General features: G+C 50.1%; 7 protein-coding genes across 8 annotated transcripts; 4 read left to right on the top strand and 3 right to left on the bottom strand.

Moving 5' to 3' along the window:
- The first annotated feature begins 37 nt into the window (after nt 1-37).
- On the top strand, nt 38-1170 carry CNL06550 (orotidine-5'-phosphate decarboxylase, putative). The gene is made up of 3 exons (XM_568176.2): nt 38-290; nt 404-515; nt 591-1170. Exons 1-3 carry the CDS (start codon nt 102-104, stop codon nt 1097-1099), a joined length of 810 nt encoding a protein of 269 aa, XP_568176.1. The 5' UTR covers nt 38-101; the 3' UTR covers nt 1100-1170.
- A 109-nt stretch (nt 1171-1279) lies between these two features.
- Nucleotides 1280-2911, top strand: CNL06540 (cytoplasm protein, putative; the record flags this gene model as incomplete). The annotated part of the gene is made up of 7 exons (XM_024658233.1): nt 1280-1327; nt 1394-1509; nt 1566-1624; nt 1663-1748; nt 1817-1895; nt 1976-2366; nt 2418-2911. The coding sequence occupies 7 exons, from the start codon at nt 1280-1282 to the stop codon at nt 2797-2799; spliced, it is 1161 nt and encodes a 386-aa protein (XP_024513896.1). The 3' UTR covers nt 2800-2911.
- On the bottom strand, nt 2878-7080 carry CNL06530 (conserved hypothetical protein). The gene is made up of 13 exons (XM_024658232.1): nt 6585-7080; nt 5634-6519; nt 5493-5571; nt 5351-5445; nt 4892-5300; nt 4730-4834; nt 4339-4668; nt 4199-4282; nt 3740-4141; nt 3453-3677; nt 3294-3400; nt 3136-3211; nt 2878-3079 (listed from the first exon to the last, which is right to left on the bottom strand). Exons 1-13 carry the CDS (start codon nt 7018-7020, stop codon nt 3059-3061), a joined length of 3255 nt encoding a protein of 1084 aa, XP_024513895.1. The 5' UTR covers nt 7021-7080; the 3' UTR covers nt 2878-3058.
- Nucleotides 7081-9422: 2342 nt separating this feature from the next.
- CNL06520 (conserved hypothetical protein) lies at nt 9423-11877 on the top strand. Of its 2 annotated transcripts, none has more exons than XM_024658231.1 (6): nt 9423-9486; nt 9989-10549; nt 10608-10827; nt 10875-11072; nt 11126-11546; nt 11597-11877. In XM_024658231.1, exons 2-6 carry the CDS (start codon nt 10103-10105, stop codon nt 11640-11642), a joined length of 1332 nt encoding a protein of 443 aa, XP_024513894.1. In that variant the 5' UTR covers nt 9423-9486; nt 9989-10102; the 3' UTR covers nt 11643-11877. The 2 variants fall into 2 exon arrangements, with proteins under 2 accessions (XP_024513894.1, XP_568172.1); XM_568172.2 differs by having other exon boundaries at nt 9553-10549.
- Nucleotides 11878-12087: 210 nt separating this feature from the next.
- CNL06510 (conserved hypothetical protein) lies at nt 12088-13254 on the bottom strand. The gene is made up of 3 exons (XM_024658230.1): nt 13233-13254; nt 12348-13175; nt 12088-12293 (listed from the first exon to the last, which is right to left on the bottom strand). Exon 2 carries the CDS (start codon nt 13102-13104, stop codon nt 12361-12363), a length of 744 nt encoding a protein of 247 aa, XP_024513893.1. The 5' UTR covers nt 13105-13175; nt 13233-13254; the 3' UTR covers nt 12088-12293; nt 12348-12360.
- A 533-nt stretch (nt 13255-13787) lies between these two features.
- On the top strand, nt 13788-15699 carry CNL06500 (conserved hypothetical protein). The gene is made up of 4 exons (XM_024658229.1): nt 13788-14139; nt 14191-14621; nt 14671-15439; nt 15493-15699. The coding sequence occupies exons 1-4, from the start codon at nt 13960-13962 to the stop codon at nt 15637-15639; spliced, it is 1527 nt and encodes a 508-aa protein (XP_024513892.1). The 5' UTR covers nt 13788-13959; the 3' UTR covers nt 15640-15699.
- A 510-nt stretch (nt 15700-16209) lies between these two features.
- CNL06490 (ABC transporter, putative) lies at nt 16210-21968 on the bottom strand. Its single transcript, XM_568169.2, has 21 exons — nt 21589-21968; nt 20800-21529; nt 20407-20744; nt 20117-20353; nt 20018-20067; nt 19924-19978; nt 19813-19885; nt 19425-19765; nt 18834-19369; nt 18447-18786; nt 18253-18395; nt 18016-18206; nt 17637-17962; nt 17528-17589; nt 17424-17479; nt 17047-17373; nt 16936-16992; nt 16876-16884; nt 16537-16825; nt 16442-16483; nt 16210-16393 (listed from the first exon to the last, which is right to left on the bottom strand). The coding sequence occupies exons 1-21, from the start codon at nt 21739-21741 to the stop codon at nt 16357-16359; spliced, it is 4392 nt and encodes a 1463-aa protein (XP_568169.1). The 5' UTR covers nt 21742-21968; the 3' UTR covers nt 16210-16356.
- Between the last annotated feature and the right edge of the window lie 664 nt (nt 21969-22632).

Raw genomic sequence — 22632 nt, 5'->3', positions numbered from 1 at the left:
AGTGGAGTCGAACCACACCAGAATCTATGCTTCGTACCTTGCTCTGATGTGACCCCATCATCTCCATCTGCACCTCGTCTCCCGGCCAAAAGAAGAAAGAGATGCCGCACCCGACCACGCTCAAGACGTACGCCTCTCGCATTCCCTTGCACACCAACCCGACCGCGCGGCGGATCCTGAGCATCATGGACCGCAAACGCACGAACCTGTGTGTGAGCGTGGACGTGACCAAGGCGGCCGAGGTTCTGGAGGTTGTCAGAAGGGTCGGCGCGAGTGTCTGTATGGTCAAGGTGCGTTATTACACGGGCGCGGGAGGGGCGGGGGGGTCAAAGAGAAGAAACAGTGGGTGAGGGACTAGGTTTTTGGCTGACTGTTTTGTCTGCGTGGTTGGGTATTTATCCAGACGCACTGCGATATTATTGAAGACTTTACTCTCGAGTTTGCAGATGAGCTTGTCAAGCTTTCAAAGCAGCTTGATTTTGTGATTTTCGAAGATCGCAAGTTTGCGGATATCGGTGAGATTTTTTTATTTTCCAACTGTCGTCGTCGTCACTTGGGTACATGGAAGCTAATACATCTCCTAACAAAAGGCAACACGGTCTCCCTGCAGTACTCTTCCGGGACGCACAAGATTGCTTCGTGGTCAGACTTGACCAATGCGCATTCCGTCCCCGGCCCTGGTATCATCACCGGCCTCGCGTCTATCGGTCTCCCCCTCGGACGTGCGCTTTTGCTGCTCGCCAACATGTCTTCCAAAGGCGCGCTCGCGACTGGGGAGTACACGAAACAGACGATGCGAATGGCGCGCGAAGCCGGGCGGGAGTTTGTCGTCGGGTTTATCGCGCAAGAGCGGGTAGACGCGGGAGAAGACGGGGACTGGCTGATCATGTCCCCCGGGGTGGGGCTGGCCGCCAAGGGGGATAAGCTGGGGCAGCAGTACAGGACGCCGAAAGAGGTGGTGCGCGATGCCGGGGCGGACGTGATTATCGTCGGACGAGGGATCTATGGGGTGCAGGGCGGGGAAGAGGCGGTCAAGGCGGAGGCGGAGAGGTACAGGGAGGAAGGGTGGAAGGCGTACGAGGAGAGGCTGAGTAGATAGTATGTTGATATGGATACATAGAGTTGTTGATATGATGCACGCATAGTTGATATGAATACGCAATAAGCATGGTGATACTACTTGCGTGCAACGTCATGGTCGGGAAATGGGCCGACTCCCGACTTGCCGAGTGGTTTTCTGTCCGTGCGCATCTCAAATCTTCGCTTTGCCCCCCCCGCCATGCCCCCCCTGCAGACGTACAGCGAGCGCCCCGTCGTCCTCTTGACCGTGCGTCCCCCCTCCCCCCCCCCGTCCTCTTGGCCGTGCGTCCCCCCCCCCGCTGACATCCCGCAGAACGACGACGGCCCCCCGTGCGACTCCTCCCCCAACATCTTCTCCTTTGCCAAAACGCTGCAGGCCCGTCTCGGGTGGGATGTGCGGGTCGTCATCCCCGACTCCCAAAAGTCCTGGTGCGTTGCTCCCCCCCTTCCTCGCGCGTGGACGCCTGACAGCCCGCCGCGCACAGGGTCGGCAAGGCGTATGCGATCAGCGACATTGTCTCCGCAAGCTACTTCTATCCCCAAGGTACGTCCCTGCTCAATAGGGCCCCGCTCACTCGCCAGAGCCTCAAGGCCTCACCGGCGACGTCAGCCCTGTCCGTCGCCCTCTCAAACACGGCGAGTCCATGGAATGGGTCCTCCTCTCTGGCGTGAGTTGCCCCTTTCTCGCCCCCCGCTCAACTGTTGAGTTGCCCCCCCCGCTCAACTGTTATGACAGACCCCCTCGTCATGCGCCAATATCGCACTACACAACCTCTACCCTGGGGAGATCGACCTCGTCATCTCCGGACCCAACCGTATGTCCCCGTCAGCCGCTGCAGAACCCCATTCCTGACCCGTCCTGACCCGTCCTGACCCGTCCTGACCCGTCATCTAGACGGTCGCAACTCTTCCACCGCGTTTGCCCTTTCCTCTGGAACAATCGGCGCCGCCCTCGCTGCCACACTCTCTGTCCCCCTCCCCGGCCCTGCCCCCCTGGCTTCCCTGCACACCGAGCACGTCCCCTGCATCGCCCTATCCTACGCCGTCGTCTCCCGCCCCGTCCCGCCCCGTCTCCTCGCCCTCGCCGCCGAAACTTCCGTAGACGTCTGCAAAAGACTGTTTGACAACTGGGGACACGACTCTGTCCCGGGAAAGGGCGGCAAGGTACAAATCTACAGCGTGAACGTACCCCTTGTAGAGGAGTATCTCGAAAAAGGAAATCGAAAAGCCGTGTATACAGAATTATGGAAGAATGCGTACGGCCGCTTGTTTAAACCCACCGCGCTGTAAGCACCTCCCTTTCCAACAAAGGAGTCCAACCCTAACTCTACCTCTAGCGACACCACACACTTTGACCCGGGAGACGACCCCGACCAAGGAAAAAAGGACATCACCGAAAATCAACCCAACAGACCGCAAGCCCTCCCCGTCCCGGCACACACCGAAACATCAAAAGGTACACCCGGCCCCGCCGCCCTCCCTACACCATCCCCAACGCCCACCCCCGTCAACGCTGCTGATCCTGCTCACAACCCACAACAGCAACAACAGCTGAAATTCCGTTTCGCACCCAATCTCCAACCGGTCCTCTTCCCCCGCGAGGACACTTTACCAGAAGGAACGGATGCGTGGGCGTTGGCAAGCGGGTATGTGAGCGTGACGCCGTTGCGGGCAGAGTATAATTGTATTCCCGTGGGGCAGTTTGGAAGCGAGCTGTAAATTCTTTTCGTTGGCTCCGCCATCAAGCTGCTGGCAAAAGGCTACAACACTCATGTACAGAAAACTACAAAAACACATCTATGGACATGCATAAGCAGAATGAAACTTGTAGATATTGATTTTATTTCCTTTGGTCTCAACTACACACTCTTGAAGCAAGAACTAGATCGATACTCATTAACCCTCGTAAAAAGATGATGACACGTTGAGCAATGTCCCTCCTACAATAACCCGTCTGTTTCTTCTTCGTATACCCAAATCAGAACGTAAGAGTCTCATCCTTCGAAACCCATTTAGCTACCATTCAACAAATTCGATATGATCATATACACCTACATCTTCGTACTCTTCTACCGGCTCAGAAGCGATGACCGGTTTTCCAGCAAGCTCTGCCTTGAGTCGCGCAATCTCACTTAAGAGAAAGGGGCAGGATCAGCACCAGGACGAAAAAAAAAAAAAACTCGGTCACTTCCCAGGGGATCTGGGATACTTACCTCTCCAGTTCAGTTACCTTGGCGTTGTGTGCTTCGTGCAGTCTGGCGAATGAAGGAGAGCTGACAATCTCGGCTCGAGGGGGTGTAGAAGGAGCGCCCAATTTCTCCTGTGGAGTGCTCAGCTACACCCGCCCGTCTTGCGTATATTAAACAACTTACAGCAAGTCTGGCCAACACACTTTCCTTCTCCGCCTTTTCATCATTCAGCTCAATCTTCAATTTCTCCATCTCCGCCCTCAATTCTCCCGCCTCGCTGGTGTACTGCGCCTTCTCCTGTGCGTACTGCTTTTCTCGGCCCTCTACCGCCGCTCGAACCTCATCGGCCTGTTGTTCTTGCATAGTCGAGAGCGTCTGCTCAAAGTGGGCCTTGTTCATCTCAGACATCTGTTTTATCGTCAAAACTGTCTTAGTGATACATGTCACATTTTTTGACATGGACAACTCACCTCGAGGGCACCAGCAAGTTCATCAGAGACATGCTGCAGCTCCGCCTTGACCTTTTTCAACTCGGCCTCAACCTCGGGATCAACCTCATCGCCCCTGGCACTAGCGCCCTCCAACTCGGCCTTCAACCTCTCTACTTGTTCGGCAAGCGCATCCCTCTCCTCAGAAACGGACTCCAACTTGGCTTGATCCTGCTCCACTTGGGCATTGGCGGCTTGGAGAGACAATCCAAGCGCAGACGTTTGGCTGCTGTGGTCCGCGTTGAGAGTGGCAAGCGTCGTAGATTGGGAAGCTTTGAGAGATTCGAGTTCGGCGGTATGGGCGTCCTGGAGTCGCGAGTGGGTAACGGAAATCTCTGAGCGGATGGAAGCAAGTTCCTTGTGGTGTTCTTCGCCAGCGGCTCGCTAAAAGGACAATTTAGTCGTCATGGTTCCACGAAAATGTGCTAAATAGACACTGACCTTGGCATCTTCATACCCAGCGGTATATCGATCCTCAAACTCGGCCTTCAACTCTACAATTTCGGCCTCAAGACCAGCGATAATCTACAGGTTAACATTTAGCGCACCCATTGCAGAGACAAAATCACGATAAAGCATACCTTGTTCAATTGCCTCTCTCTCTCCTCACCCTCTCTTCTCGCATTTTTCAGCAACTCCACTTCCTGCTCAACCTCTTCCAAAGTGCCCTTCAATTCCTCAACCTCCTTCTCTTTCTCTTCCTTCTCTTTCTTCAACTCTTCAATTTGGGCCTTCAACTCGGCACTTTGGTCGTTTGTTGAGGACGACGCTTCGAGAAGAAGAGCTCCATGCTTGTCAGTCGCTTCTTTCAGTTGTCGCTGGAGGTTTTCAACGTCCTCGGGATGACGGGACGAAGCTTCAACAAGGCCGGCATAGGTGGTTGTAAGTTGTTCGTGGGCGATACGAAGAGCCTGTCGACAGCGTCAGATGACATTGCAAACAGTTACCTGGAAAGGGAAAAAGGAGACTCACGCCAAGTTCCTCTTTGCTCGCTTCAGCACTGCTAGACGCCCTCGAAAGTCCTTCGGCATGGCCTTCCGCGGCATTCTTGAGATCCTCAATCTCCTTTTCCAGCGCCTGATGCAGCTCTTCAGCATCCATTGTATCTAAAACAGACTCAACATCTTTACTTACCGCTTTTATCTCCTGCCACTTGACCTCTTCCTGCTTCCACACACCCTTTTCACTCCCCAGCTTATTTTCAAGCTCCACGATCTGGTCCTCGAGCTCCTTCACCTTATCTCCAAGCCCAGCAACATCTGCCAAAGACTTATCCGCCTCCCCCTCTCCCTCAGCGAGCTTCGTTTCCAAAGAATTTCTGATGGTTTCGAGCTCATCGAGTCGAGTTTGAAGAGAAGCTTTGGACGATTCGAGCTCGGCAAAAGCAGTGTCTCTGTCAGAGGCGGTAGTGCGGAGTCGGGAGAGTTCGTCTTGAGCAGTTTGGAGGGATGACTTGAGCGAGCAAAGTTCGTTTTCGGACGAGGTGAGTTCAGATCGAGCGGATTGAAGCTGGGTTTGAATGGACGAGTACTCAGCGCCCATCCTGAGACAATGCGAGTTAGTCCTGTAGATTTTATTCAATACCAAACTCACTTTTGAAGCTTGGAGACCATTTCCATCATGAGCCGATTGCGTTCTTCCTCGGCCTCCTTGAGTTGAGTCTCGTGCAAGGCGGTAAGCTCGGCAATCTGCTGCGTGTCAGCTGTTGAGGTTTATGTGAATCACGGGGACCTACCTTGCCCTCGGCATCAGAGCCAGCCTTATCGGTGGCGTTTGCAAGCTCTGCTCTAAGTTCTTCCAAAGCCTTCCCATGGCTACGATCCAGACTTATCAGAGACTGCCGACACCCAAAATCAGCCAAAAAAGAAAAGCCTACCATTCTTCCAGATCAACCTTCTCCTGAGCCAAAGCGGCAATCTTCTCTTCATACTTGGTTTTCTCATCCGCAATGTTCTTCTCCAGCTCCTCAACCTTGGCCTTGAGCACGGTCACCTCCTTCCCACCGGAGGCAAGCGTACTAGGACCAGAACCTGCTCTGACTTTGGGTGGTACACCAGTTGCTGCTCGTGACGAAGAAGCGGTAGGTGCCATACTAGCCCTTCCAGCCAAAGGTCTAGTCACACCTGTCCTCGCGGCAGTAGTTCCAGCAGCAGAGGCACTTGTCCTTTGAGAAGCCAGTGGTGCACGCGTAGCAGTAGAAGTGGTAGAGGTGACGGAAGGCCTGGTAGTGCGAGTAGCGGTAGCGGTAGAGCTCGCAGGCTTGGTTTCAGGCTTTCTGGCGAGAGTGCTTGTAGTGGTGGGATGGGTTGGGCGAGCGGTAGTAGAAGATGTGGGACGAGCAGCTGTTCGAGCAGAAGCTGCAGTAGGGACTGAAGGTTTGGTCATACCTGCTCTAGCACGCGCCGCAATTGTACTGGTCGTAGATGTAGTCGCTGGGCGAGCAGTACCAGAAGATGTAGTCCTGTCAGAAGCAGCGGTCGTGGTCCTCGGTCGAGTGCTGGACGTCGCCGTTGTGGTTGTGGGTCTGGCTATAGTTCCATTAGCGCCGGATATAGCAGGTGCAGACGCTCTTGAAGCACCAGTCTTCCTGGCAGCAGCTGAAGTAGTGGCAGCAGAGCCGGAAGCAGGCTTTGAAGTTGAGGGCGCAGTAGTCTTGGTTGCGGCAGCGCCAGGCCTAACGGGAGCAAGAGAAGGACGGGAGAGTCGGGCAGAGGAAGCGACACCTGCAGCTGCCTTGGGAAGCGGTGTAGGCTTGGGAGCATCTGTTATACAATGGCCATAAGTACGAGCGACGGATAAAGTATTGCTGATTCTCCAGGTAACTTACCACCGAAAACGCCGCTTTTGAGCACCTTTCTGACTCCCGTGGTAGTTTCCTTCTTGTCCTCAAGGTCAACCTCCTTTGCCATCTCTACAGGCTCTTCATCGTCACCGCCTTTGACTTGGGGCACAGCATCGGCGGCAGCGTCTCCATTGTCCTCCGGCGTAACTTCCTCCACTGAGGTTTCCGCTGATTTCTCGGCAGCCTCTCCATCGGCCCCATGTTCCTGCTGAGCATCTTTGACCTCTTCTTTCTCCACCTCCTCTCCGACACCTTGATTGTCATTTTCTCCTGGCTCGCTAGAGCCCTCATGACCCCTTTGCCCGTCATCCTCCTCTCCCAGCGCTCGGTCCCTCTCATCCTCCTCGACATTACCACTTTCAGACCTGTCGTCCCCAAGGTTTTGAAGGATAATATCCTCTCTGGTTAATCCGTCAGCCATGTTTATAGCCCTGAGTGGATGAATGTGGATATTTTAGTGGGTTTGAAAACAAAAGAGCAGTGACGAGCGGTCGACGCGACCAGCTCACGCGCTGCTGTTGTTTTTGAGGGGTTGCTGTTGATTTTGGGGAGTTTTGTACACGTCATTACTTTTAACCGACAACAACAAAACAAGCCCAAAACCGTATTTACGCTTTGCGGCCATAAATCACAAAGATGAGCCAAAACTCCCATCATATCCATGCATGTTCGAATCCGACGGCCCGTTGTTCGTATATTAAGCTTATCAAAGATGATCAACAAATAAATATTGAAGTTGACAGTCTGTTTTTATCTTGTATTTTTTTTTGGGATTCTGTCGGCATTTACTTGGTTCAGTTATGGAACATCTTGAAGGGATTTTGGTGCAAATGATCGCCAACAAGTGGCCGGCCAAAACAGAAACGGCTCTGATTTGTTGTCGCAGCAACATGCTGTATAGCAGCTTGATAACAACAATGAAGAATCGAATTTGGAAAAGGAGTGAGCTGCCCAAGTGCAGTAGGACTTCTTCTAGTTGAATCGCGCTACCTGCTTTACATTACTACTTCCAAGTGGGATGAAGAAGATTAGATTAGAAGTTGCTACTTATCAGCGCAGATGGATCTACGTTAGTGTCGTCTTCCCGACTTTCTCCTCCTCTGGCCATTACGTAAATATTCGACTCTCACGACGATAATAAAGCACCCCGCCACATCCTGTCCCATATTCCTATTTCGTCATCCTTCATGAGTTGGTGGTGATGACTGCTTTTGTAGGGGAACCTTTTTGTGAGTTTGGATAGTCTCAACCTCTCCAGTTACTGTTGACTGAGCATGATTAATCATTTCGTCTGTTCAGCCGCTGTTGGCCTTGCCTGGACCCAAGCAACAGGCCGTATACCCCATTAATTTAATGTTCCATGCTACGCCGCCCTTTATATGATGGCCTCTAATTCTGACCAAGCGATCGGTGGCCAGATATTCCGAGCCAAAGATGTACCAAAGCACCGTTACAGCCTTCCCAATCGCACTTGGCCTGCAAAGCTTCACTTTCATCATCACTTTTGCTCTCATCGCGATTTATTTATGTCTAATTCGAACAAACGTAGTTTGCGAGACAATCTGTCAGCGCGGTAACGATCCAGATGCTGAGTAGATGGAAGTGAAGAGTGTTGTGTCCGAGTGCCCTATCTCGACGGCGAGTGCACGGTCTGGAGCTTTGAGTTTGAAAGTTTAGAAGTCGAGATTGTATGATTGAAAGGACCTTTTTTGTGTTTTCGCAGCTGTGTTCCAATACACTCGTTTATATGGAATGGGAGAAGTATAAATAATAGGGAAGAGATCTGTGCACTGAAGAAGGGACCAGACTTCTCGACCCGGCCGGCACCCCGCCCTATCGCTGCCCTGTCGTTTGCTGCTTCTCGTCTCCAACATCATTATCTTCTATTTGGCCTCAGTCCAGAGCTACAAAAAATGTGGATTGTGGGTCGGGTGGAAAAATGTATCAGGTACTGGATTCTAATAGCTTTAAGCATGTATCTGTTCGAGGTGCCCACAATTTTAGCGAACTCGTTTTCGGCGGTGTGTACTAATTTTGACGAGTCATTTGATGTTTCATATAAAAGTTGACCTATTTGGATTGGAAGAACAAAATATGATTACAGTATTCAGCTAGAGGAACACGTCTTGTACATACAAAATCAGATGCTCTAAAGTGCCAAGATCCTCCACTACGACAATAACACACTGGAAAGAAGGCAAATGCTGAACAGGGAGTGAAGAATGATCGATCGTTGCGCAGACCGCCCTCTATGCACTTCAAGTGACATTGGAGTGGTTTTTCCGTCAATAAGTCATGACTCGTCGGCTTGCCGAGTATCAAGCAATGAGGCAACCGAATAATGAGATACCCCATGCCCCATTATTCCTGCGACAATCTGCGATCGATCCATCAGATTAGATGGCCATAAGTGCGTGAGACGGATAAATGTGAGGGGGGATCGCTAAATAATGGACTGAAAAGAGGTCTTGTCGGTGCTGTGGAATCGCCCTGCGCTGTGCTTGGGCGGTAGCCGGTGTTCAATGGAGACATGGCAGGGTTGGGAGACAGGGAAGAACAAAAGAACAAAAGTAAACGAGAGACGACGCGAAGACGCGTCAATACAATGGATCCAGAAGAGAGGTCTGGATTGGCCTGGACGCGCAGCGGCCATCACCGCTCTGGGATCCCCGCATTTTCTGGTGCTCTGGATGGTTACGGCACCCCCCTGAATCACAACGCAGGGCCTCGACGCGCTGTAACGCAAACGCCACGCGTAGTCGAAAAGCAAACAAACAAAAAAAAGGAGCTCAAGCGCATTGTTCATAAGAAATCCAGTCTGGTCAGACTCATTTTTTCATCCGTCTTCACGTCTTTTCCGACACTCAACTGGTTTGAGCCTCGACTGGTGAGTGCAGATTCCTCTGATGCTGTGGGAAGCAGAATGAGCCCAATCGAAAACTGTGGAGCGCAGGTGAAACATGTTTGTTGTTTTACGCACCTTTGTGGCCCGCATTTCGTAGCCCCGATCGCTGCGGGCTAGAGAAAGCCATATGTCGGGATGGCAAGTCGACCAATATCGTCCGCCCAATTTCGTCCATGCGTAGTGCATATCAGACACCGGCATCAACAACTTTCATTGCTTGGCAGCTGAACAGTTTGGTGACCTCCCCTGATGTGGAACGGGAAACGGTGAACGGACCCTCTATTGCAGTTCCAAAAACAGCAACAATTTAACGGTTCCAATATTGCCATTTTTTGGTCCTTTGCGTCCCTGTCGTTGTCACATCTCCTGTGTTGTCGTGGCTAACAATCTATTTTCAATCTTCAACTACAACTTCATTCCGCCTGGTTCTTTCTCTTTGACTCGCCCTCATTCCCTCGCTAAATCTTCGACTCGACGTCGACAGACACAACATTCTTTTGTAGCTTATACGTTCATTTCAACACTTCAATTCGGACATTTTACAGTCAATTCGTCGACTAAACCTCCAGTAACAACCACCGAAAGAAAACCATTCGACATGCAAATCGGCCCTCTTGTCCCCTTGCTCGCGCTCCTCGCTGCCCCCGCCCTCGCGCGATCTTCTCTCCACCCCAACGCTGCTGCGCATCGGCGTCAGGACGTTGGGCAGGAGCGTATCAACTCCGCAGTCGAGAGGCGCGAGGCCCTTGCTCAGTCCCAACCCCGCGCTCTTTCCGAGAAGCCCAACAAGAGAAAGATTACCAGGCGAGGCGGCCGTAGCTGTAGGGCGAGGAACTCAACTGCCACTGCTTCTGACTCTGCTACTGCCTCTGCTACCGCCTCTGCTCTCAGCGAGGACTCCAGTGCTGTCTACTCTGACGCCGAATCCGCTTCTTCTACTCAAGCTCCGGTTGAGAACACCTCGTCTTCTTCTGAAAATGTGGCCGCCACCACCAGCTCTATTGAGAACATTGCAGCTTTGCAACAGCCTTCTAGTTCGTCTTCTGTGAGTTTCGAGTTCCGCCTGTTAAATCTGGGAAACAAGCTCACAGAATTACACGCAGACTGAAGACTCCTCGACTGCAGCCAGTTTGACTTCTGTCGCTTCTGCTGCGGCCACTTCTTCTGCCGCGGCCACTTCTTCTGCCGCGGCCACTTCTTCTTCCGCGGCCACGTCTTCTTCTTCCAACTCCACCGGCAGCTACACTCCCAATGGTATTAAGGCTGGTGTGACCGGTGACGACCCTTTGTCTTTCCTCCAAGGCCACATTGGATGGTACTATGGTAAGTCATTTTTAGGAGGTATCCATGTCCGTACTAATAATCTGAAGACTGGAACGCGACTCCGACTGGCTCTGCCAGCGGTGCTAGCCCTGCCAACATGCTCTGGGGCGCTGGTACCGTCGACTCCACCGATGCCTCTCGACTTGCCGCCTTCCAGGCCCTCACCACCGCTCCCCAGTACATCATCGGTTTCGAAGAGCCTGACTGTTCTACTTCCGGTAGTTCAAACATTGGTGTCTCTGATGGTGGGTCCAGTTTGTTATTGATATTTGAAAATATGCTAATCAGTAACCCTCAGCTGCCAGTCTTTGGGACTCGACCATCGCTCCCTGGAAGGACCAAGGTTCTATTTTGATCTCTCCTTCCATGTGCCACCAGGCCGCCGAGGAGTACACGAAATGGTTGTCTACTTTCAGCACTCAGATTTCCACCTCTTGGGACATTACCAACTTGCACATCAACAAGAACAGCATGGACGGTGTCAAGGAAGACATTGACTATTACTACAACACTTACGGCAAGCCTATCTGGGTCACCGAGTTTGCCTGTGTCGACGACAGTACCGACTTCGTCCCCTGTACCGACCAGAGCGAGATTAACACCTTTATCAACGATATTGTCGCTCTCTTTGAGTCTGACGACAGGGTTCAAGCTTATGCCTACTCTACTGGTGAAGGTCTTTCTTCCGAATGGGACATGGTCAGCAACGGTGCTCTCACGTGAGTCATTCGTTGCTTTTCGCGATGATTATGCTGACATACTGTTATAGCGAGTCTGGTCAGACTTATCTAACTGCCATCTCTCAATATCATTAAACAATTATCTATACGCTCATCTCTTACACAATCTTTCTCTTATCTGTTCGTTACTTGCTTTGCTCAATTCCCTTCCTTTTCCCGGGCTTTTCCATAGATTGGTTATAAACTCGGTATCACACTCACATCGACTGGTTTCTTTGTGGGTTGAATTATGATCTCTTGTTACGTATCCCCTTGAAGTATAGGTTCATGACAAACGATAAGCCCTTTTGATGCATCTGCCATGCCTTCAACTTTCTAATTTCAGGACAAGAGCCAAATTCTGTTACTGAATCGGCAGGTGAATGGCGTATGGCTTTCGTCGTTGTCCCTCGGCATGTATACGCCAAGGTTCATAGGCTCATAGTAAGAGCACGGCTTGCACTTCTTGATCAAGCTCATCTTGGTGCGTGATTGTTTTTTACGAGTTTCGATATGTAGTACTTTATCCGATATTGGAAGAGGAGAGTTATGAACAGCAGTAGTAGCTTTGTTGCATATTGCGATACAACCTGCTGTGGCCCGGTACTAGTAGACGTTTATGGCTATTTCAAACTTCCCAAATGTATGAATAGCGCCAGGGGAACAATAGAGGGATGAGTATCTGGTAAGGCGTATCAACTGACTGCGGCAAGAAATATATTGAGCTCTAATCGAATAATTGACGATCTTTGACAAACTGAATATCAGAAGAAAGTCCTTTAATGAACAAGGAGCACTCACAACACTCTACTGTCTAGCTCTTCTTACCATTCTCTTCAACCATCTCAGCCATTGAATTTCCTTCATCCGTGCCCAAGCTCCTAAACCCGCTGACTACTCCTTGCCAGTCACCTCCATTTTTTTCCTGGCTCAATTTGAATCGACCCTCAATTTTTTTGATATCGATTTCTACCCCGATAATCGCCTTTTTCAAAATCTCCACATACTTTTCAGGGGCATCACTGACCTTCCATGTACTGCCGCCTTCGTTGCCCGTTCGCTTAAGCATCGTCTTTTCTTCTTGCTCGGAAAGGTCTTGGATTTGCTTTTGCAAGAACGACCCCGTGGCGTCGTTGTTTGCATAATGGATTTTGGCTCGACCATAGACCTGGACAGCAGCATAATCCCATGTAGGAACAACTTTACCACTCGTGGGTTTAGTCTCCAGGTAGAATTTGGGAGTAACGTAAGAATGGACGGAGGCGTTGAAGACGATGAGAATGTCTTCCTCTACAAGCTGGGTACTGTCGCCCTTGGCACTGAGAGAATCGATGATTGATTTTGATTGGGGATTAACACGAGCCATGTGGCCCCTCAATCGACCCTTGTCGTCCGCCTGGTCAGGATCGACATCGAGCACAAAGGGAATGTGGGACATTTGCAGAGTGTCATTTTTGGGGTGAGGAATAGAGGTGGTGAAGAGGCCGAGGGGGTATTGTCGGATAAAGGCGTGGAGCACGGGGAGATTGAGTTCGGCGTGGACAGCGGGGATGTGCATTGTGATGGATCGAATGGAGAAGAACGAAGAGGGGCAGAAAACAGTGTGATTTATCTGGAAAGCCACTGCTACTTTTGAGTATGAATAAGTACTTCTTCTAATGGGTGGTTGGCTTGACTTGAACATACCAATTTTTTGCCAAAATGGAAATCTACGAGCCGAAGTATCATGCGCAAATACCGACGTTTCGATTCGAAATCAAGATTTATTAAACCTCCTTAATAACCGACTGAAATGCTGTTATCGCGGATGATACCACAAACATGAGCGCCAAGAAGCCAATCAGGAACCACATTTCACACCTCATTTGGGCCTTATCTCTGACTTCTCATCTTATCAGAATCGTGTAGGCGCCAAAAATGACGGAGCTGGTAATGCATATTGAGGTCCATCTTTCCATCCGTCAAGTTATAGTTTCTATCCTCTACCCCATTCACATCTTTCTTCACCTCACCTGATTATAATTGCCATCATATGGATGTGGCCAGGCGTCTTTATTATGTAGTCCAGCTTCATTTATGTTTGCGCAACCACGCCCAAGTTATTTGGGTTTGGGACCTTTCGTCATTTCGGGAAAAGAGCCTTCAGGGCTGCCGGGCGCGCGGCTATTTTGACTGTCACCCACTTAGATCACCATATTTTTATCTCCACGTCCCAGTATACCAGTCCCGCCAGATGCATCACACAGGCGCCGTATCACATTAAAACAGCGCTTCCATCCGCACCTTTACCACAAGGCTGGAGGTAACTAGGATAGGTATTAAATCTCACCGCTACGAACTTCACATCCTTCCAGCTTCGTCCCGTGGCGTTTCCTCCTAGATTTTTCCACCCGCCAACCAAATTTCAGCAATCATGTCCAAGACCACACTCCTCCGAAAGGCTTCCTTGGTTGGTTACCCCGACAACACCACCTATTCCGTACTGGTCAAGGATGGCAAGGTCGCTGCTATCCGAGAGACTGGTGCTGGGGACATTGAGAAGGCCGACGAAACCATTGATATGAGGGAGCTCGACTCCCACTGGGTTAGCCCTGTAAGTCTCCAGTAGTCCGAACAAAGGACCTTCCACTAACCGCGTTCCCAGAGTTTGATTGATTGGCACACACACACCAAGTTGAACGCGTTGCATAATCATCGTCTCGATCTGCAAACAGCCAAGACTGCACAAGAAGTCTTGGACCGAGTAGTTGTTGCCATCAAAGACCCCAAATACGAGCCCAAGTACGACACCAACTTTTGCGGTATCAACTTGCGGAACGCTGAGTGGCCAGACCCCGAGAAGCTCACTCGACTTTCTTTGGACAACATATCTACTGAGCGACCTATTTTCCTCTTCTTCAATGGTTACCATTCCATCTGCGCCAACTCTCTCGGTTTGAAATTGGGTGGTTACGTGCCCGAGGGTCATAATGGGTATCTTTATGAGGGAGAAGCTTTCGAGTTGTCACGAGTGATTGGGAATGTGGATGTGGAAGCTATCGACAAGTGGATCATGGACGAGGCAAAGTACGCTGCGTGAGTGACCTCCGTTCATTAATCCTCTCTCGAGGCTGATTCCACATAGCACTCTCGGTGTTACCGAGATTGTCGACCTGGAATGGGAACTAAACATCCCCAACTGGCAGCGGCGATACAAAAAGGGATTTAGGACACTCCGAGTTCACGTTGGCATGTACACTGAGCACTTGCCCTACTCTATTGAGCGAGGATGGAAATCTGGCGACGACGTTCCCGAGACCAACGGCCTTATCAAAGTCGGGCCGTTTAAGATCGTCACCGACGGCTCTCTCGGTTCTCAAACTGCATTCTGCCACGAACCTTACCCCGGCTCTACCGACAACTACGGTATGCTCGCATACAAGCCCGAGGCATTGAGTGAACTGATCAGAAGGGGCACCGACAACGGCTTCAAGCTCGCTATTCACGCTATCGGTGATCACGCCAATCAGCTCACCCTTCAAACCCTCGCCAAGGCTGAGAAGAAAGTACTTCCAGGCTCTACCATCGAGCACGCCCAACTGCTCAGCTTTGAAGACCTACCTCTCTTCCGTTCCCTCAATGTAATCGCTTCTATTCAACCTTGTCATCTTGTCGATGACCGAGACCTCTGCCACAAGTTCTGGCCTGGGCGAGAACACCGTGCTTACCCCTTCCGATGGCTTGTGGATGCTGGTGTCCCTATCAAACTCGGTAGTGACTGCCCTGTCGCCCCTCTCCAGCCTTGGGAAGCTATTGCCGTCGCCATGACTCGAGCTGCTGAGGGCGACGAGCACAACCCCTTCTGCAAGGAGCAAATCATTGATCTTGAAGTCGCTTGGCAGGCGTCCACCTCTGTAAATCATCTCATCTTTACATTTACCCAAAGCATGTACTGACAGTACCTTAGAACGGCAAACCCAAGCTCGAAGTTGGGGACCGTGCCGATCTCTGTATTCTTAGCGCAAACCCTCTCAACTGCGATGCAGCGGGCATCAGGGCGATGAAGGTGAAGGGTACCATGTTGGGAGGTGACTGGACTCACAAGGCTTTCTAAATTCTCGTGTATTGGGTATTAACTGTCATATTGTAAAGGGCATGCAGCATAGAATTGGATACCAACGTTTACTAACCGCCTTGCACCATCGTAATAGCGAAGCGTCGGTAGACAGCTTGACGGGTGTCACCCGGCGCTGACATCTTCAGAAGACCAACGACGAGCTCTTCTCCCTGTTATCCATTTGTCACTCGCTCGTGATACATCCTGGGCCCAAGTGGAATTTCTGTTTTGGGAGTAATATAGTATAGTATCGTGGAGGTCTGGTTTCTCATCGTCCTTTTTTTTTGTTCTTTATTCGTTCTTCTGCCATAAAGCTATTGCCACCGGCGACCACCGTAAGACTTCGCTTCGTCGGATTTCGGATGCCAAATTAAGCGCCCAGGTTAGGTGCCTGGACCTGGAACTTGTTTCCACCTCTTTAAATCCACCACCGATGACGTGTGCAGTTTCTCCGTCGGCGATGGAGGCTGGAAAGTGGAAAGAGTTGGGCAACCAATTTCGCCATTTCGTTTGTCGTTGTCGACATTTCAGCATTGTCCGCTTGGAGAAGAGCATTTAGGAGAAAGATCTCTTGTAGCATTCTAATGAATTATAATCAAGATGATAATAACGGGTATTAAATCTCAGAAGATGGTAAATTCTCGAACTAGCAAATATGATACCTAGTTGTAATGGTTGTAATAATGGTTGTACAAGTTTTAATTATCCTTTCCATTACTGGGCCATTTTGGAACGTTTACTTCTCAATTTACTAGAGCAAGATTAGCGGATTTCTTCGAAGTTCACTAAATAAACCCACAGAAGAAGAAACACCATTCCGTAAGAAGTGAGGACGAACAAGCTGGACGTCCTTGTATCAGTTCAACCCTTGTCGGCTACGTGCAAATTGCTCACAAAGTCAAAGCAATATCCCTCCACCCATCCACCTTCTTCTCCAAATTCAATGCCTTGAGATAATCACTCCCCTTTGAAATGACGCAATATTCACAGTCGCTTGTAGCATTGGGATTGTTCAAGTAGCCAGGCGCTTCGGAGAGGAAGGCTGACATGTAGTTTTCGCAAGTCATTCCCTCAGGAGGGTTGAAAACGGCGTACTCGTCGCTTTTGCATTTGACTTCAACGTCCCACAAAGCGCGAGAGACAAGACCACCGAGAAGATATTGGAAAGGGTCGAGATAATACACTATACGAGGTTAGCTAATGGCCTGTGACGAGTGGTTTTTTTGGACTCACTCCAGTAGCCTGAAGAGGGTCAGCATATGGTCCAGCATGATCAAGACGGACAGTACTTACGCCAGAAAGCAGTGATCTGATCATACGGAACCAGGACACCACAGAATATAACAAGGACTAAGTGGTATATGAGCTCTATGCTTCTATTTTGGCTCTAAATCAAGCACCCACTTCCAATGAGCAGAGGATTGACAAGAGCAGCAAATACCTCATGAGGGGCGTATGCCGCCACAAACTGGCCAATACCGGTGTACAAGAACTCATACAGTGTCATCTGAAGATAAATGGCTCCTGCGATTCCAGGCTTGAAGCTGAAACCGGCGGTTGGATACCACGGGGCAAAGTAGAGTAGAGCGCAAACGAGGAGGTAGGGAATTTCTGCTACAATCTCTGCGAAACAGAAGGCATGCCAGGAGTAAAGCTTTGCCTTTTTCTCTCGCGCTTCGAAAATGTCTCTGTTATGTAGGAACTTAGGCTGGGTCTGAGCGATTACACCAGCTACAAAACACATATCAGCAACTGTATGTAGAGTGGACGGAAAGACGTACGAGCGACGAAAACAAACAGGAAAATTGTGAAGATACGGTTCTGAATATCCGCGTATCTGTCGAAAGAGTCAGTTACAGCCGTTAATCAACAGGGACGAACTCACGCGTCACCAATTTTCCAGAAACTGAAACCATTGAAGAGGGCTGCCAAGACGTGCAGCGCAACCTTCACTCATGTAAGTGCGGCTCAAGTGGACTTCAAAGTACGCTCACCTTGTTCATCACGTATTCAGTGTCACGCCACAATTGGACCGATGCTCGCTTGGTGACCAACTTGAGTTGGGTTATGTTTGTCGAAGCGAACTCATGCTCGTCACCCTCGACACTGGCCGTGTTATCGGCGCCAGCCTTCTTCAATTCCTCCAGTTCCCTAGCACGCTCTTTGCATTCGTCTGATTCAAGCCAAATCTGAGCCCAATCACGTCCCTTCGAAAGGTCACCCGACACAATATCAATCATTCGTTCAGCCGGATTGACGTTCTTGGGGATTGTGACGCCTTGCTTCTCGAAATAGCTGGTCAATTCGCTGACAGGCCCGACTGGTCAAGCAATCAGCTGTACAATCTATACCTTCATTAAGCAGATGACTCACAGTACACAGTGTTACCACCGCCTTTGAGGAGCAGGAGCTGGTCGAATCGGGCGAACAGAGCAGCGGAAGGTTGGTGAATGGTACAAAGAACAGCTTGACCGGCGGCAGCTAGCTTTCTTAAGAAGGATACAATCAAATAAGAGCTTTGGCCATCAAGACCGGAAGTAGGCTCATCCAGGAACAATAAGGTTCTGCCTGGATTAGCGTAGTCCTCAGTGCAGGCGAAATAGAACTTACGGCTTGCTGACAAGCTCAACACCGATGGTTAACCTCTTTCGCTGCTCAACACCCAGACCGGCTTCCGGAGTACCGATCAGGGCATCTTCAATGTCATGCAGCTCAAGCAAATCGATAATGACATCGACATAAGCGAGTTTTTCCTGTCATACGTCAGATTTACAACCAACTAAACCAGAAAGTCATATCTTTACCTTATCCGAAAGAGTTCTAGGCTGACGAAGAAGCGCAGAAAACTCGAGAGCCTCTCTCACAGTAGCCTGAGGAAGGTGCACATCCACTTGTTCGCAATAGCCGGTGGTTCGCTGGAAAGAAATGGGAAGTTGCTTGCCATTCATGAGAATCTCACCACGGATATCACCGTCGGTCTTTCGCGCTGCCAACACATCCATCAAGGTCGTTTTACCTGCTCCAGAAGATCCCATGAGAGCAGTAAGGGTACCAGCTTTGCAGTATCCAAAGATGTTGTTGAGAAGCTGGCGGGGCTGGCCATTCGCATTGACAGTGTAGCATAGGTTCTTCCAGGTCAGAACGCTGGTAAAATGGTTAGTTCTATTTGCTGGGAGATTGAATAGTCTCACGAATTGACAGCCTGCACTTCGGCGGCGGTGCCATCTGACGTTCCCTGAGATTTCTCATTAAGTTGACTATCATTCGGTCCATCTTCTTCATCTCGAGGAGAAGCTCCGTTCTTTTGAGCGTTCCTTATGTACTTGCCACCTCCGCCTGGTTTGTACAGCAGTACGGACTTGGTCGATCCAGCTGCTGGGATCATCTCGATCATCAATGCACAGAAACCAAGGAAGAAAACCCAGAAAGCAATCAAGATACCAAAGTTACGCCAGACATGGCTTTTGTAAAAGTTGAGAGCAGATTCCATCCATAAGGTGCCGTCAAGGGTAATAGAGTTGGGCTCAGCACCGGTGATTGCGCATCCCTGGTTGTATTGAGCGTAGTCACCACCATAAGGCGCAAGTTGTGGAGAAACGCATTCGAGTTCAAGCCCATAGACCTCACTAGCCATAATGGCTTCCAAAGAATAATAGAAAGGGTTGAGCCATCTAATCCATGAAAACCATGGATGCATTTGAGGGGTGTAGATGATGTAGCCAGCGTACTAAAATCCATCATCAGCAGTCGGCTCTTGAGCGGTTATCCTCAGTCTGACTTACCATCGAAAGCATCAAGAGCGCAAAACCAGAAGCTTTGGAAGCATTGTTGAAAGTGCTAAAAGCGTAACCAATGGATCGGAAGAGCGCCGTTGTACAAAGGGTGGTAAAATAGATGAACAAGAGGTAGATGAAATACAGACCGGCGTCGACTTTGAGACCCGTCATGAAATAGATGATGAGAGTGAACATGACAATCATCACAAAGTAGAGGGGCATATCGCCTATCGTTTGAGCGAGCAGCAGGGCCGAAGGTCTGTACATAGAGAAGCCTTTATGCTTTGAAAGAACTGATCGGCCTGAAAAGACGGCCGTCGTTTCACCAAGACTGATCATGGAGGGGACTGAATGCTGTTTAGCCGAAGCATAGGTACATGATACGGTCACTCACAGAAAAGAGACAAGAACAAAGTACCACCTCGAAGGAAAAGACCTGCGGTAGAAACAGGCATATTGTAGAACATCTAGAACGTCAGCCTGTGCCTTGAAGTGATTGACTTACAGAGCCTGCAATCAAGGCTTGGAAGAGCAAAGTAGCAGGTCGCATCCAAAACGTCCTATATAATCAGCTCTGAATCTTCATGGCAGCAACTCACCATTTGTCTCCCCATCGTTGTTGGTAATCTCTGATCAATGCCGCACGGACCTTCAGACGATGAGTTAATAAAGATAACAACAGAATCTGATGTACACACCTGAGTCATGAAGTCGGCCTTCTCCGGCCTACTCTTAGATGCCCATCGGTCCTTCTGCTTTTCAACGCTCTCTTTAAACTTCTTCGTCTGCTCATCTACAGCAGGGTCGGCCAGATGAGCTTCCAACTCTTCTCGCATACGACGAGCAATGTCAGATTTCTCATAAAGAGTCGAAAACTCAGCGGGAGTGGTGGGGATAGGGCCCGTGAAGCCCTCTCTGATCTTTCGCTCGTTCGTCTATGATCCACCTTAGTATGCCTTAATCAACAAGGGGAAGTAAAATAGCTTACGGCGGTAACGGCAGTCAAAAAGTCGGCAGTGTTGCCTCCATCCGGATGAACGAATCCAAGATCTTCAAAGTAACCTCTCGCCTCCGCTCGTGGTCCATAGTAAATTACCCGTCCTTCTGCGATCACGGTTACCTTATCGAAGAGATCGTAGATACCGTTACCCGCCTGATATAGACTGACGACCGTGGTGTTTCGTTGGATATCGGCGAGTGTACGAAGGGTTTTGGCATATCGCAGAGCGGTATCGGCATCGAGGCCGCGGGTGGCATTGTCCCACATCTGGACAGAAGCTTTGGTGGCAAGCACTTCTGCAATGGAAACTCGTTTCTTCTCACCACCTGACGAATAATGTCAACGATACGACACGCGTAAATACATAGAACTCTGACTGACCGGAAACACCTCGAACATACTGATCTCCCACCTTGGTATCATGTGTATGGGTAAGGCCAAACATCTTCAACAACTCCCATTTTGTTCTATCCTGGTACTTCTTCCTACTCATCCCATTGCCAGCAGGTTCTTCAGGTAACCTTGAATCGCGAGATGGGGTGCACATCTGGAGAGCGAAATCCATTGTATGACCAACGAGAAGATTAGGATCATGCAGGTCTTCCTCCGAGTTGAAAATGACTTCGCTTTTGTATGGTTGGAAGTCTTTGTCGGGCTGCAACGTGCCGTATTTGACAATACCTTCTACCCCAGCGTATCCGTCTCGATGACCGGCGAGGATTTTGAGGAAAGTACTGCACCCACTACCTGGTCGACCGACGACCAACATCATCTCTCCTGACTTGACCACACCTGAGAAGTCTCTAAGGAGGTATCGCTCTCCTTTACGAAGGCCGGGTTCACCCTTCTTGGGCGTAGGCATACCTGGTCGCCAGGCCATGACATCACCGTCACCCTTTTCGGCTTCTGGTAAGTCACTTCTAGTTGCTGCCAAGAGAGCAGCTTTCTTGCGGTATTTGCGTCGTAACCAGGGTGCGAGAATCGTAGACATAGAAGAACCATATTCGATATTGTCCAGACCACCTACACCGCGGACCGAAAGGTGTTCCCATGCCAATGGAAGAGATTTGCAGGGTGTCAATCCTCGCGATTTGAGGAGCTCCTGATCGGCCTAATTCCGTATGTTAGTGGTGGGGATTTTGTTGAGATAAGCAGAAGAATGTCACCCACTCGCAACTGAGATGCCAAGTTCCACTCGGAATCATCGGGGGAGGGTGCCTGGGGTCGTTTTTCAGAGATAGTAACTGTAGATCCTAGCAATTGGTCTGTGTTGCCATTATTGTGAGGTGGTGTGCTGTAGTCATCTCCGATAACCCCTGTCATACTGGAGACTGCGGTGGAGGAGAGGAAGTCAATGAGAGTATGTTGTGAAATGGACTGTCCTTGTGATACCGTAAACAGAAACTGGTAACAGAATGAGGGGCAAACAAGCGACACCCCCAATAGGGCCTGGATTTATATATGACCATCAGATTCACAGACTAGCTTACTGGAAGATTCTTGTCGCAGATCATCTGGAATCTTGGCTGAGACCAAATATGGAGGATTCCTTGACTCGGCGACAGACCACACGCGGCCTTTTTGCCTTCGTTACCCGCGCCGGGACTGCGGCCACCCTCGGGCAGTGTCCTCTCCGAAGACCATCGACTCTTAGTGCATCGATAGACGGAGTACTATTCAATCTCCGATTTTGATCCTGTGTTTTGGGATCAAAATTCGCCTGGAGGAAGGAAACGAAGGGCCGGGCGAAATCGCAACATCTCCGAGTTGCTTGAATGACGGACGGAGCGAGCAGAACACCGGACCGTGGCCTGCTGGGACACTCGACTCCAATCGATCCCTCTCACGTCGGTCTGACCTGGTGACCTGTAAACAAACCTGCTATTAATAATATTGCGAAAGGCTAGTGTGTGGTGAAGCCGACGGAAGAGGGGGTGGTTGGCTTGTTCGAAAAAAGCCAAGAAGAAGTGTACCATGGACCCTGTTTATCTCCTCTTGAAAAATAAAAAATAACGCATCGCCGAACATGGGCTGTAGCGTTGTCATCGTCATGACTTCCTCGAAGAAAGAGCGCCTCATAAAATATCTTGTTGTCGAAGACATTACTCTTACCAAAGAAAAAATGAGAGCTATCGACGATGCGAATCCGGTATCAAGGGCCGGGTGAATTGTGGAGGCAGATGAAGGATAAGTTTTTGTGAAAGCTATGGACTG

The sequence above is a fragment of the Cryptococcus neoformans genome, assembly GCF_000091045.1.
Source record: "Cryptococcus neoformans var. neoformans JEC21 chromosome 12 sequence".
NCBI classification, from domain to species: Eukaryota; Fungi; Basidiomycota; class Tremellomycetes; order Tremellales; family Cryptococcaceae; genus Cryptococcus; species Cryptococcus deneoformans.
Note: the sequence above shows the minus strand (reverse complement) of the source record. Positions and strands in the feature narration are given on the sequence as shown.

Excerpts from the sequence above, each read along its gene's own strand:
- CNL06550 (XM_568176.2), top strand. The coding sequence starts at position 102 with ATGCCGCACCCGACCACGCTCAAGACGTACGCCTCTCGCATTCCCTTG. Across the intron at positions 291-403 it reads CGAGTGTCTGTATGGTCAAG|ACGCACTGCGATATTATTGA; the intron begins GTGCGTTATTAC and ends GTATTTATCCAG. Across the intron at positions 516-590 it reads TCGCAAGTTTGCGGATATCG|GCAACACGGTCTCCCTGCAG; the intron begins GTGAGATTTTTT and ends TCCTAACAAAAG.
- CNL06530 (XM_024658232.1), bottom strand. The coding sequence starts at position 7,020 with ATGGCTGACGGATTAACCAGAGAGGATATTATCCTTCAAAACCTTGGG. Across the intron at positions 4,835-4,891 it reads AGTGGCAGGAGATAAAAGCG|GCGCTGGAAAAGGAGATTGA; the intron begins GTAAGTAAAGAT and ends GAGCTGCATCAG. Across the intron at positions 4,283-4,338 it reads GAGAGAGGCAATTGAACAAG|ATTATCGCTGGTCTTGAGGC; the intron begins GTATGCTTTATC and ends GTTAACCTGTAG.
- CNL06520 (XM_024658231.1), top strand. The coding sequence starts at position 10,103 with ATGCAAATCGGCCCTCTTGTCCCCTTGCTCGCGCTCCTCGCTGCCCCC. Across the intron at positions 11,073-11,125 it reads AAACATTGGTGTCTCTGATG|CTGCCAGTCTTTGGGACTCG; the intron begins GTGGGTCCAGTT and ends AGTAACCCTCAG. Across the intron at positions 11,547-11,596 it reads GTCAGCAACGGTGCTCTCAC|CGAGTCTGGTCAGACTTATC; the intron begins GTGAGTCATTCG and ends ATACTGTTATAG.
- CNL06510 (XM_024658230.1), bottom strand. The coding sequence starts at position 13,104 with ATGCACATCCCCGCTGTCCACGCCGAACTCAATCTCCCCGTGCTCCAC.
- CNL06500 (XM_024658229.1), top strand. The coding sequence starts at position 13,960 with ATGTCCAAGACCACACTCCTCCGAAAGGCTTCCTTGGTTGGTTACCCC. Across the intron at positions 14,622-14,670 it reads GACGAGGCAAAGTACGCTGC|CACTCTCGGTGTTACCGAGA; the intron begins GTGAGTGACCTC and ends GATTCCACATAG. Across the intron at positions 15,440-15,492 it reads CTTGGCAGGCGTCCACCTCT|AACGGCAAACCCAAGCTCGA; the intron begins GTAAATCATCTC and ends ACAGTACCTTAG.
- CNL06490 (XM_568169.2), bottom strand. The coding sequence starts at position 21,741 with ATGACAGGGGTTATCGGAGATGACTACAGCACACCACCTCACAATAAT. Across the intron at positions 21,530-21,588 it reads ACTTGGCATCTCAGTTGCGA|GCCGATCAGGAGCTCCTCAA; the intron begins GTGGGTGACATT and ends ATACGGAATTAG. Across the intron at positions 17,590-17,636 it reads CTGAATACGTGATGAACAAG|GTTGCGCTGCACGTCTTGGC; the intron begins GTGAGCGTACTT and ends ACATGAGTGAAG.